Below are 14,497 nucleotides of genomic sequence, written 5' to 3' on the forward strand. Positions count from 1 at the left end.
TAAATGAGCAATCTGCTGAGTGCACTGCCAAGTGCACCTATGTGAAACTTGAGTGCACTGCCAAGTGCACCTATGTGAAACTTATAGGCCACTGGAAAAATTTGCACACGTAGTTTTCCCCTCTTCAGTTATTCGCAGCTATTCAAACAGTTCGAAGCAGCTTCAAAGACACAAAAACTAGACAATCATGTAGTTACAGTTCAGCTGGAGCGGCGATTTCACTTTACTCATCTTGAGTTAATTATTTCACCTGCATATTTATTTCAAAGTTTGAGGCCGAAAGCTGCACAGCTAGCCATGTACGCTTTTGGCAAACCCGATTTCCACACTTGTTTACTCGTAAGCAAAAGCCCCGTAGCGCTCTTGTTAGTGCCTTCTCCCCACCCCTAAGAAAGTCATCAGCTGCACCACTCTCCGAGCTAGCAAATCTCTTCTTATCTCCTTCTGCTTGGCCTTGCACCAGTGCACACATCGTTCAGCTGGTATAAGCCAGGAGCGTGTCTTTTCCGTTTGCACTCCATGTTGCATTTAGTTGGTGCACATAGTTTAATTAAATGGTGTTTCAACAAACTGCTGCAACAAGCTTCGAAAGTTGTCTTTTTCCTCTTAAAACTCAGCTACAAAAATTGCATTTTGCTGCCACTTCAATAATCCTTTATACACAGGTTGAAATGCACCACAAAAGTGATTTCGTTTTCGCAATAATGTGACCTACGCTTCAAAAAAATGCTACCGGCTCTAAATAATTTTTTTTAGTGCAAATCAGAACAAACTGACTAGAACCGAAGCTTTACAGGCATCTGATAACTAGGTTTTACCTCATTGCACTGTTCTTGCCAAAGCTACCTGCAGTAACGGCCTAATAACTAACATGCAGCCCGACTGAGCACAAAGTTGCAGGTTGAATTTTAGATCCTGGCAGCTGTTTTGAGAAACAAAGTCCTTGCATACAAGATTCCGGCGCATGCAAAAGATCCTCGAGTAGCCTAGCTTAATCCACAGCCATCCACTAAGGTGCACCTCTTTACCAAAGTGGAGGAGGAAGAGGAGGAGTAAGAAGAGAGGGAAGAAGGAGAGAGAGGAGAGGAGAGGAGAGAGAGTAGAAAAAAGGCCACCTTCCTGTTGATACGACAACAACAGAGGAATGCAAAGCTGTCCAACATCGAGTCAACACTAAACGAACCAACCCTAAAGCAAGCAGGTCCACATCACACCACCTTACCACACACATCAGGTATTTCTTATCGGGACAGCTTACTGCATTGTGATTGTGCCCTCAAGGGCTTTACCGATACAGGCATTCCATGGCTTTCTGTATCAATCAAAATTGTCATCATGAGACGGAGGGTGCATTTTTTGTACTTTTTGCACGTTCATCACACCTCTCCAAATCCAAACTGCTTCGACTGTGCCGCAGAAGCAGTTTGACCAGACCCTTTTCGATAACACATCTACTGAACCACTCTTGGCTACTTCATGCATTATTTTGCATAGCGACTAACTATAACGAACTAACTAATCAACCAAGCAGGCACTGACGTTTTTCAGGACACAGGACTCGGCCGAGCGTTCCCAGAAGGCCACAGTCCCCGAGAGGCACGGGGGAACAACCACGCGCTGAGCTCTGCACGCTAGCGTGGCCGCACGTCCGTGCCGCCTGACTTGCGTTGGCTGCACCCCGCCCCTGGTCAATCCGTAGCCGGGACAGCAGCCCCGTCATCTGCCGGCACGACTCGCGCGGCAGCTGGAGAAATGGATGCTCCAGCACATCGGTGAGACTGGGCCGATCCTGGGGTTCTGACTGAAGCAGTGCTATGAGGAGATTGCGCGCCGAGTCAGAGAGGCCTGGTGGCAACGTGTACGCGCCTCGGAGGATTCTTTGGTACGTCTCTGTGAGCGTCGACGTCTCGAAGGGAGGCCGACCCACCAGCAGTGCATACCTGCATAATTAACAAGCAAACATTCCGCCGGTAAATGGCACCAGACAATGCATTCATCTTTACAGCCTGAAAGACGACGGTGGCATGGCCTGGGTTTTATTTAGGAAGAGTATTTTTAGCGCTGTAAGCTACAACATTCAATTTTGTTTTATTAAAAAAATTTCAGTGTCTTACAGAACTCTCAGCGCTTGTGCGGCAGAAAATTTTGTACAAATTGTGCAGGTCACTGAGGTGCTCAAAACTTTTCAGGTAATACAGTAGAACCCTGCCGATACGTTTTCCACGGGACCAGCAAAAAGACACGCAAGAGCCGAAAAAGACAAAAGCCAGGAAACCGAAAAAAAAAAAAAAGTCTGCAATGTTTGCACATAACCTCATTGCTTGCTGAGCACCTTGAAAAACCGTGCAGCATTGTCTGCTGCATTTTCTCAACCGCATAGATGAAAACAAGTGCGTGCGTTCATGGTAGACTGGCTTCTGAATTAGCCCACACGGGAGACACCGTATTTACTCACGTAATGAACCCTCCCCCCACTTGTCTTCTTGAGAATTTACTTTTTTGTCACTTTGAATAAAAAATGCAGCGGTAATATGTTTTTATCTCAGCATGGTTGCTGATACCATAGACCATCGCAGTAACTTGATATCATGCTATAGTACTCGCAGAAACGCTAAAAACGCATTGCAACAAAAAGAAATCTCACCAGTAGCCGGAGACGTGAGCGCGAATGCCGTGGCTCACAATTTAAAAATTAAGCGCTTGCGAAGTGCCACCTGCTGAACACAAAACAACCCTTCTTGCGCCATAAAAACGTTGCTGCGTGCGGACAAAGCACAAAACGTGCTTCGCACTCCTTCCTTGCTCTTTGCTGTTCTGGCTGGTTCTGGCAGAGTGCGAACAAAGCACTAAACGTACTCCACACTCCTCTGCTTTTGCTGTTCTGTGACTTCACCATTACGCCCCGTGGTTTTGATTGATTGATTGATTGATTGTAGGGTTTAACGCGCCGACGCAACGCAGGTGATGAGGCGCGCCGTAGTGGAGGGCTCCGGATTAATTTTGACCACCTGGGGATCTTTAACGTGCGCCGAAATCTCGTACACACGGGCGTTTTTGCTTTTCGCCTCCATCAGAAAAGCGGCCGCCGCGGTCGGGAATCGAACCCGCGACCTCGTGCTCAGCAGCGCAACGCCTTAGCCACTGAGCCACCGCGGCGGGTGCCCCGTGGTTTTGTTGTTCAGCTGTGTTCAGAACCTTTTTTTGTGCTCCTGGTCTGTGCCGTAACGATGGGCCAGTGCATGAGCTACACAGCCGGATTTAAACTGAAGATGGCGGAGCATGCGCTGATGCACATGGAAACGGCGTGGCTAGGTGGCACTTCAGTGTTCTACTACTATGTATATTTTATTGGCGCAAGGGCGTCTGAGGCCAAAGAGCGCCAAGACAATGTTTGTTTTGTCACATTTGTTAAAATGCCATGGCGATGATTGTGATGTACTTGATAAAAATAGTGTATATATGGGTGTAAAGGGCCCTTACTCTAAGAAGCGAAGATGAATAAGATGAGAGGTAACAGTGACGATGTTTATGTGTGTGCTGGGAGCGCCATAACATAGCAGGGATGGCGGTGACGTCCCTGGCACGTTATGAAAACGCTCAGGACCACCCTCACTATTTGCATTGGGTGGCCCTGATGTCACACATGGTATGAGATGAGTGCTAAAAATCCAATGTCAGCGAGATAGGCTAAAAGGCGTTTACTTCTAATCGGGGGTTGATCAGATAAAAACAAGGATGGGTGTAAGGGTATCGTGTAGGTGTATAGTTCTGGGAAGTGTCGTTTCCTTGCGTCATGGTATGCCAAGCATTCAATCAATACATGGAGGACTAAGTCTTCGTCCGCATTTCTCACAAGATGGTGGTGGGGTTCCGTTTAAAAGGTATGAGTGTGTAGCGTGTGTGTGACCTATTCTTAATCTGCATATTGATATTTCTGTGAACCTGTTCCGTTTCTCTGTGTTGTATTTCCCTATGTGTGGTTTTATAATGTGCAGTTTGTTTTCGATTTGTGTGTCCCACTGTACCTGCCAGCGCCTCCGAAGCATACTCCGAACTAGTGGTTTCATGTCTAGGTAGGGCACATGTGGGATATCTACAACACTGCGGAGAGCCGCCACAGCAGCATTCTGGTCAGCAATTTCATTGCCTGAAATTCCACTGTGCCCAGGTACCCAGCACACTACTACAGTCAATTTTAGAGCGTAAGCAGACATTATGGATTTGATAAGACGGTTTAAAATAATGTTTCTAGTTGGTTTTCCTGAATGGAGAGCTAATACTACACTCAGGGAGTCTGTAAAAATAATGGAACTGTGTATTCTGGTTTCTGTAATGTGTTCCACAGTGGTTAAAATGCCGTGTGCCTCAGCTGTAAAAATACTGGTATATTTGTTCATTGTCTTTGTGATAGCAAAGTTTGGGCCATGTGCAGCGCATGACACAGAATGGGCGGACTTGGAGGCATCTGTGTAAAACGTTGTGTAGAGGTATTTGTGTCGTAGATGTAGGAAGTGCTGCAAGATGAGTTCTCTTGGTGCAGTTCTTTTGTTAATGGCTCTGAAAGATAAATCACAAGAAATCGGGGACATTTCCCAGGGAGCAACAAGGTCTGTGATCGAAGTTTTGTAAGTCTCGCTAAAAGAAACCCCAAGCTCTTCAGCGTGCACTCTTACTCTCAACGAAAAAGGCATAGATATAGAGGGCCGACTGAGAAACGAGTGCATGGCAGAGGTGTCATTGACAATAAACGAAGAAGGGTGATTTTTTATGGATGCTGCCTTCATGGCATACAATAGATCTGTGTATAAGCGCTGGTCTTCCAGGCACCACTGGTCACATTCCACATAAAGGCTTTGTGCAGGACTCGTTCGGAAGGCTCCTGACGAAAGGTGAAGCCCAAGGTGCAGAACAGGGTCAAGCATTTTTAAAGCGGTTTTCAAAGCTGACCCGTATACTACGCTCCCATAGTCCAGCCGCGACTTCACTAAACTGTTGTAGAGACGCAGCAGGCACATCTTATTTGCGCCGTAGGAGTGGTGGGATAGGACTTCTAGGATATTCATTGCCTTTATACATTTTATTTTGAGTAGCTTTATATGTGGAATAAATGACAGCTTTTCATCTAGCACAATCCCTAAAAACTTGTGTTCCTTCTTCACAGGCACAGCCACTCCACTGAGGTGGACGGTGGGCTCAGGGTGAATACCACGCCTCTTGGAAAATAAGACATGTGCTCTTTTGAGGATTTAGCTTAAAGCCATTTTCGTCGGCCCATTTTACAAGCCTGTTTGTGGCAAGTTGTAACTGCCGTTCACAGATAGACAGGTTACAGGACCGGAAACTGATATGAACATCATCCACGTAAATGGAGTAAAAAATAGTACGGGGCAGAGCTTTTCCAAGTGTGTTCATCTTAGCTATAAAAAGTGTGCAACTAAGTACTCCACCCTGAGGAACGCCATTTTTTTGCATATACAGCGCGGGTACTGCAGCCCCGACCCTCACTCTGAATGTTCGTTCAGACAAATAGCTTTCAAGGGCATTAAGCATATTCCCACAAATTCCAAAAGATTTCAGGTCTCGCAGGATGCCGTAGCGCCAGGCAGTGTCATATGCTTTTTCTAGATCAAAAAATATGGACATACAAAACTGTTTGTTAACAAAGGCATTTTTCACATAGGATTCAAAAGCGACAAGTTGGTCTGTTGTTGATCTGCCCGACCGAAAACCTGCCTGGCAGCTGTCCAGAATACCATTGTATTCCAGGAAGTATAGTAACCTTCTGTTGATCATTTTTTCGAACAGCTTGCACAAGCAGCTGGTCAGGGCAATTGGACGATAACTTGAAACACAGGATGCATCCTTTCCCTCTTTCAGCAGTGGCACAACAATAGCCTGTTTCCATGCCTTAGGAAAGTGCCCAGCACGCCATATTCTGTTAAATAAAAACAGGAGAGTATTGATTGTGTCTGTATGAAGGTGTTTGATCATGCCGTACGTAATGTTATCTGCACCTGGTGCCGAAGGCTTGCAACCAGCCTACGCAGTCATGAGCTCGTGAAGGGAGAATGGAGAGTTATAGGAGTCATTTGATTGCTTGTGGTCACGTATGGACTTCTGCTCAGCTGACTTTTTGTAGTGTATAAATGTGCTTGTGTAATGTGAAGAGCTTGAGACGTGTTCGAAGTGTTGTGCCAACGCGTTTGCCTGGTCCTCCAGGGTGCCACCAGTGGTGTCAACAAGGGGTAAGCCATGTGTGCTTTGTCCATTTAGTTTTCTTATCCTATTCCAAACCTTTCTTGTATCGGTGAAAGAATTTATTGAAGTTAAGAAGGACCTCCAGGTATTGTTTTTGGCCTGACGGCAAATGCGCCTTCCCATGGCTTTGGTGCGCTTGAACGCTACAAGGTTGTCCGCAGTGGGGTACCTGCAAAGAATGCCCCACGCCTTGTTCTGTGCCTGGCGTGCTTGTCGACACTCTTCATTCCACCAGGGCCGCCTTAGGTTACTTGTGTTACCAGAAGTCTGGGGAATGAAGTTCTCTGCAGTGTCAAGGATATGTGCCGTGACAAGGCTACAAGCTTCATAAATACCCAAGTGTTCTATGGAACTGTATGTGAGTTGAGATTTCTGCTTAAATTTCTCCCAGTCTGCAGCGGTTTCTTCGCCCAGAACCCCAGAGTTTGTTGTGTGCATTTGGGTCGCCAACTAAGATAAATGGTTCAGGAAGCTCATTTACCAATGACTCAAATTCTGAGGTAGACAATTGATGATCCGGGGGAATGTATAAAGAACATATTGTAATCAGCCGACCAAAAATGATCACGCGGACAGCAACTGCCTCAAGGCTGGTGAGTAGTCTAATGGACTGGGATGGAATGGATTTTCGCGTCACAATGGCAACCCCACCAGATGAATGAGCAAAGGCATCTCTATCTTTCCTGAAGACAGTGTATTGTTTAAGAAAGTTACTTTGCTTGGGATTCAGGTGTGTCTCTTGGAGGCAAACAATACTGGATTGATGTTTATAAAGGAGTTCATATACATCATCCAAGTTTTTTATGAGACCCCTACAGTTCCATTGAACTATGTTTTCAACAGCTATTATGGATTAAAGATAATAAAGATGTAGTTGAGAAGTTGCCTATTTTGGTTCATGTCAGTGAGTCTTGTTTAGGGCCTGTTGTATGATGAGGTGGTTTTTTCCCACGGCCAAAAGTGCCGCAGCGCTCATTTTGCGCCTGCTGGGCAGGTTGAGATGCCGAGGTGTCCATGTCCTCGTCTGACAAATCAGGCGGCACCGACATGGTGTCCACCCGACATCCACCTCGCGGATTGGTTCCTGAGGTGGCCGCAGGCTTCTTGGTTGGAACCTGCGGTGCGGGAAGGGAAGGAGTACGTGTGGGGCCACCTGAGTTCATGCTCTCAATGCCCTCGGGTGTCGTGCGGGCCAATGGAGCTGGACTGGAAGAGGCCGGACCAGTCCCAACAGCGCCCATCACCACATTCTCCACGGGCTCCGCAGACGTAGTGGCGGGGTGCTCGGCTGTGGACGGCAGCCCAGCAGGAGGAGGAACCACCAGGGACTCTGCTGTAGAGGCAGGAGCTGGTGGTTGCTCGGAGGGGGTTAACGACAGCGACACATCAGCTAAGCTGCATTGTGTTGCAGTACTAACCAAACGTCGCCCCAACCCCCGGCGGGCGGCGTCTGCATAGGATGCAGCCGAAAGCATCTTGTGCTTTTGGCGTGCTTCGGGGAAACTGATATTTTCGGTTACTTTGATCTGAATGATCTCTTTTTCTTTCTTGAAAGATGGGCAAGATCGTGAGTATGCAGCGTGTGAACCACTGCAGTTCGGACATTTCATGATTGTGTTTTTGCAGTCATCAGAAGAGTGATCATTCTCGCCACATTTCGCACAGGTGAGCTTGCCACGGCAAGCTAGAGTTCCATGACCGCAGTGTTGACATTTAAAGCATCGCCTCGGGTTTGGAGTGTAGGCGCGTACACGACAGCTAAGGAAAGCTGCCTTCACTGTCTCTGGCAGGGTAGAGCTAGCAAATGTTAGGATGATGTGTCGGGTCTTGATCTCTGCTCCATCTCTTCTCATAATAATTCTACAGACGCCAACAACACCTTGGTCATGCAGTCCCTCAAGGAGATCATCATCTGTCTCATGGAGGAGTTCTTTGTCAGAGATAACACCTTGGACAGCGTTTAGTGTGCGGTGTGGCGTAACTGTGACAGTCAAGTTGGCAATTTTTTCTTGCTTCGGGAGATTCTCACTTTGGTTTTTTCTCATAACTTCAACAAGAAGGTCTCCAGAGGGCATCTTTTTGGCATTGTAGTCTTTTCCAACAATGTTTTCAATGCACTTGGCAATCAAGAAAACTGACAGGTCGGTGATAGGTTTTTCGTCGGTCGAGTGTACAACAAGGTATTTGCTGAAAGCTGCCTGAGGTGGTTGGGTGCGAAGTGCTTCGGTGCGACCCCTTTTAGGAGGTCGATCAGGGTGTTTTGCGGGAGCTGAGAAGATAGCCATAGAAAATGGAATCAATTCGGTGGCAAGGCCAGTCGCCCACCACCGAGTCCAACAAGGGAACGTGGCTTTGAAGCGCACGTTAACTGTACCTCGCCACTATAACTCTATGCTCGGGATCTAGGGTGAAGCCTTCGCACAGGGTTAACCCTCGCCGCCTAGAGAAAAAACGGAGAAATAAGGAAGAGAGAAGATGACAGGGCAGGGTTAGGAAAGACGATAGGAAAGCAAAAGAATGAAGAAGAGGACAGGAAAAGGCGACTGGCTGATTCCCCCCAGGTCGGGTCAGACTGGGGGCACCGTCTACGGGAAGCGGGGGCCGAAGTGGTGTGTTGCCTCTGCCAGGGGGCCATGAAGGTCCAAAACAACCCTGGCTTTGGCTCAACCACCAGGATGCCCTTTTCCCCGGACACGGCAAAGCCACGCACAGCCGGGACGTGGGTGGGTCCAACCCACATGTGCTCGGGTCCGTGGTGTTGCAAGGCACCAAGTGCCTACGACAGTAGGCACCGCTGCGGAGCTCGGGACCGTGGTGGCGCTACTCACCAAAACACCTTGAGTACACAAGGTGCCCCCTGCGGGGGGCACTTCAGTGTTGACCCACTGCGGGTACGCTACGGGCGAAAACGATGTTTTTGAGCGGTGAACAGGGATCACCGCATGTTTCGTGGGCCCAAAGAAGGGAGGCTTCCCAGTGTGGGAAAAGAAATTTCGGAGTGCCTTGACGGCACGAAAGATGGTGCGCTGTGGGCCGACAACAGATGTGAGGTGGCAAGCGACTTCAGTGAGGAGGACAGCTCCATGGGGACCACGCGTGCATGTTGCGAATAAACAAAATTTCATTACATAATTACTTACATGGTTTTACAAAAATGGCAAGGCTCTGACAGCATTTCTCTCAGCAGCTTTATTATATGAAATTTAAACTTTAAAAACTGTTGCAATTTTTTTCCGCATAATGAACCTTCACCCCAAATTCATGCCAAATTTTCTGAAAAAAAAAAAAAAAAAAAAAAAAAAAAAAGCGGGTTCATTACGCGAGTAAATACGGTAAGCCGCTGGACACAGTTCACACAGCACGCACAAGCAGAGCAACGATGAGTGCAACAGATGCAACCAGTGATAATGATGATGATAGTACAGCCTTCCCAGGCGCCCCCTTGCAGATTTTCCCTGTCGCAGCAACACGCCCAGAGTTACTGGATATAGACAGTTGCGAAACTCCCCATAGGCCCCATGTATCGAAAGCCGGTCTTCGGTTGCCCCCCTGCGCCGGGGCAAGCACGGGGCAAGTTGACTAGCCTGTCGTCTGTCGGCAGGACGTTGAAGCAGTACTCAAGTGCTTGCGGCTGCTGCCGTAAGTCATAAAAAGAAAAGCCGCAAAAACACAAGTAAATTTTACGTAATTATTGTGTTTTAATTTAAAAAGCAATCTTTATTTTACAAAAGAATTTTGAATAATAATAGTTTAGCGAAGTTCTGTTTTCACCTCCTAGGTGCCGCGCGCGTCAACTTGCCCCTCAGCTTCCACGGAGTGGGGGGGCTAGCGCCGCCCGGATTCTGAAGCGGAGTTTCGCAACTGTCTATATTGAGTAACTCTGCAACACGCCACCACTTCACGTGACTAATCTTGCAGCCAAGCCAGGCCAATCCTTCTGAAAATCCAACATGGCCACCGGCGCTCGTCCGTTGGACCAGATCAAAACACCAGTGTTCGAAGTAGCATACGGAAACGTTCTGGCGATTACGATGTGGCAGCAGGCTTTTCAATGCATGGGATCCTATGGGGGCAATGCTGAGACTGCCAGACGACGACTTTGCATTTGGGAAGACACAGAACCCAGGAACATAACGGAGTATACTGTATACTAGAGTCACTAACAAGCGACCTAAGTCGGGAACAGCATGCAATCAGACTGTACCACAAAGCACAAGAATAATTGTTTGTCTTGCGAAAGAAACTTCTGCTTTGTCTGTACAGAGGTGGTACTGAAGAGCTGTTAAGCTGTCGGAACAAGCATCCGGAATCGTTCTTGCAGCATTGGTTGCTCTTAATGGATGAAAGTTCATCGTCTTCATCTCGTCATAGATTAAGTTTTAAGCGGCAATGAAGACAAAATAGAAGCTCGCTCAATTTAAAAGAACTAGCATTTGGTAACCAGCTCAGCCCCATTCCAGCCATCAGAGAAATTTTTACCAAAACAACGCAAGAAATATTAAAACCTTCAAATTTTACGCTACACAACATTAACAGTGATGCACTAGAGGGAACACTAAAAACACAGTTATCCATGTATTAACTGCACATTAGTATTCAAGTGATACATACGATCAAACGGTACCAGAGGCCCCACTACAATGTATCAGTCACGTTTTGCAGTGGTGGATTCAGTTGGCGGCCGTCAAATGCACGATTGAGATTCTGAGACGTCATAGAGAACTCACCAGAAAGCAACTGGAAAGTCAACCCTCCATCTGTCTTTCTTAAGGGGAGACGCAGGGGTCTTAGATTCCCCCCCCCAAAAAAAAAAAAAAAAAGATTTTGCGAAACTGCCACTTTCGGAAAGTAGAGCTATTTTTCTTCCTGTCAGCCAAATATCCAGACCCAGGAGTACGTATTTGTGCCATAATATCAATTTATAGCACCGACGACCGCTAAAATCACCCAGTATTCAATGCAAAAAATTGCATTTTTTCGATGGCTCGCCGCTCGGGTTCTGGATGTGTTATAGCATCCATCTTGGTCTCATTCGGAAGTGCGTCTTTTCGTTTTAAAATCCCCGCCAGAACCACTTCGGTTCGTCCACTGGTTGCGAGAATAACGGGGGTATAAAAAACAGAGTTAATACTACTGACTCTAGAGCAAAAGCTGCCCGGCCAGCCCGTGCATTGAAACCGTGCTACACCCGGGCGCTGACATGATGCCACCCTCACAACGTTGCCTGCTGCCTTTTTGCCTACTAGAGTTGGCGGCAGTAGTCGGTATTCACCTAGTAACCAACGCATTCCATCATGGCAGCCACCGTTGCTGTGAGTGCGCCGTGAAAACTTTGCTGTGCAGAAACGTTGTGTGAAGCTTTTCCTGTGGTAGGTAGCGAACTTTTGTGCCATGCTGCCGCGTTAGATGCAGTTTTGCATTCTCCGCAACTGAGAAGGGTAGCGCGTAGATTAGCGGGTACTTTGTACGCTCGGAGAGGTAGCTTTTGCGGGTGCGTCAGGGGAGTTCGGTCGTCACTTCGGAGTTGAGCGGACGTGTTTTTTCGTGCTCCCGAGCTTCGGAGGGGCTTCATTTCAGCGGTCGAGTGCCAGCTCCCCCCCCCCGAAAAATTCTCCCGAATTTTTTATCCTTCATTTTATGCCAGTCCTTTCCTTTCCTTTCAAGTTTACTGTTATCATTTCCACATGTAGCACAGCCAGCTGGACAGTTCTTCTTCTTCTTCTTTCCTTGGTTAACCTCCCTAGCTTTCTCCTACAGTTTCTTCCTTTCTTTGAAGTCGCACATTAGGTCATCTTGGCCTTGCTCTTACCATCACAAACTCCCCTAGAGGTCTGGTGGTATTACTGGTGGTTAAATAAAATTTGTTGGATAAGAATTGCTTGTACATATGACCCTCTTGCTTTTTCTGTGTTTATTTTTGCTTCTGATACACGGACTGATGGCATTGCGATGGCCCACTATTTTTGATGAAAATAAGAATGCTGATGACCACAACCTAAATGAGCATTATTTATTTATTTATTTATTTATTTACTCTCAAGGCACATGGGCATTACAGAGAGGAGTGGGGGGTCAAACACTCTACAGGCAATGCAGCAGGAGTTTGGTTACACATAAGAAACATTTACATATTTGAAATATACACATCAACTAGTAATATAAACAATAACAGAAAAGGAAAAATCAGAAGGTTGATAAAACCTTAGCCAGGTTTTATAGCCAAAACCTTAGCCAGAACTTTCATAATCAGCTACAGCATTACTGGAACCCAGCTTCGGTAATGCAACTTCGTCATCATCCTTGTTGCTGTGAGCAAGCTGGAATGGAAGCGTGGAATTTCTACAAGGTCTGGTGTGGCACCTTTGTGGCCACCGGTTTGATGTTGGCATAAATGAGAAGGCTGTGCTACACATATCGAATTCCTTCGTTCTATCGCATTCGCATATTGCATTCCTTCCTTTTATCTAGTGTATACAGCTGAAGAACATCTCCAGATGGCCCTGGCTGAACCGATACGTGCAGATGTAACTGTCGCAAATAATAAAATTGAGAGTTCAATTTATTGTCGGCTTTCTTAATGACTGCCATATGCAATGCACATTGTCTGAATACTCTATATTAGCGATTGATAGTCTCATGCTAGGCAGTCTGATTCACCTGCCATAGTTATGTTTGGCAGCTGTTTCAAAATTAACCACTATGATTGAACTAATGAGCGGCAATAACAATTTATAGGTGCACTCAAATTAATTTACTTTTCAAGGGAGACGTATATCCTTCGTCGACTTCGCCTTGCACAAAATACATGACGGTCCCATCGCGACCCAAGAAAGCGCATATGTGTGTTACCCATAGCCTCCTCAACATGCTTCCTAGGCGGTCTCTGTTGACAGACAGATTTCCGGCCAAACCCGCAGACATTTCAGGCAAAACCGTCTGCAGGCGGGGTGGTCCTGATAATTGGGCGTGAACAGAAGTGGCCGTTTCCGTTCATTGGCGAAGGCACCCAGGGAAGGACAATATTTTTTTTTAACGCCGCACCACACGGGTGCCCATCTCACATGAACGAATTTTACTCCTCCCCCACCTCCTCTGCGCAGGTATATACATGGGCCATATGAGAGCAGAGGTGCAAGTATACGTAATTAAACAACGTCGCTGATCCGCCGAATTTAAGAAATGTGTCATGCAAAGCATCAAATATATTCTCGAAAATTTCAGATTGCGTGTTTCAGCGATCGAAGGAGCATGCACCAATCGCACACACCCATACAGGAGATTTCCGCACCTACATTCGGGATGACCTTTCGACTTCGCCTTGTCCTCCTCTAGAAAACCACCTTATCGTGCAAATAAAGTTACCATTATTATTATTAGTTGGCGGTTGTTTTTATCTCTGACTCGAGTAAAAAACCGTTCAGTGAAAGTATAACAGCACCCGTAAACAAGAGCCTAGTTATACGCTAGGCATGGTAAAATGGTTCGTACATTTGTTTGTTTTTAATTTGTGAATCATATACGATTAAAAGGAGCCGATCTGCCCAGACATGTCTCGCGTAACATGATATGACCGGCTGACGGCGAGTTCAAATCGGCAGCAGCCACTACAGACATGTAGAGAAGGTGTCCTTGAAGATAGGCGGTGGCGGCTTTATTCCGTATCATCGGCAGTCTTCGCAAGCGTGTCTTCGCAAGCAACGAAGTGACACAGCAGACACTAAGGCGTGTTAGAGTGAACCTTTGTAAATTAGCCCCACACGACTGACGCTCCTCACAATATACGGAAACTGAATTTGGCGCCTCAGCCCGACGTCTTCTTTTTGCTTATAACTTCATTTATTTTTGTTCGTCAAGCATGAATACTTCAAGAAAACTAATAAAAAGCATACAAACTCGTAAAAAACTCAGTTATTGCCATAAAAGTTGCCTAATTTTAGCTTAGGGCCCTAAATTTGTGCCTCATTTTCAAGAAAAATTGCTAGCCATATCTTCAACTACTGATCTGGCAACTACAGCGTGGCATCATGGCGGCATTCGTGTTTAGACACATTTTTGAACCAGCTTCACCCGCCTGATAAAAAACACAGAACGTGCCACCGAATCGGCTACTGACTGCACGTGACTGCAAGGCATAATCTGATTGGCTGGGCGCTGTGGGTCGTCTGCTCGGCACTCTCATCACAGTGACACGGCTCGTGAACTCGTCTATGCGACGACCAGCAGAAGCGCCGCACGGCAT

General features: G+C 46.7%; 1 protein-coding gene across 1 annotated transcript in view; it reads right to left on the reverse strand.

Moving 5' to 3' along the window:
• LOC144162499 (serine/threonine-protein kinase PLK3-like) overlaps positions 1-14,497 on the reverse strand; it is a 55,521-nt gene that overhangs the window by 27,470 nt on the left and 13,554 nt on the right. The window contains exon 5 of the mRNA XM_077693062.1: positions 1,540-1,940. Within this exon, the coding sequence (XP_077549188.1) occupies positions 1,540-1,940 (401 nt within the window). The remainder of the gene's footprint in view (positions 1-1,539; positions 1,941-14,497) is intronic.

The sequence above is a fragment of the Haemaphysalis longicornis genome, unplaced genomic scaffold (assembly GCF_048455015.1).
Source record: "Haemaphysalis longicornis isolate Haplotype H1 unplaced genomic scaffold, Haemaphysalis longicornis Haplotype H1 scaffold_12, whole genome shotgun sequence".
Classification (NCBI taxonomy): domain Eukaryota; kingdom Metazoa; phylum Arthropoda; class Arachnida; order Ixodida; family Ixodidae; genus Haemaphysalis; species Haemaphysalis longicornis.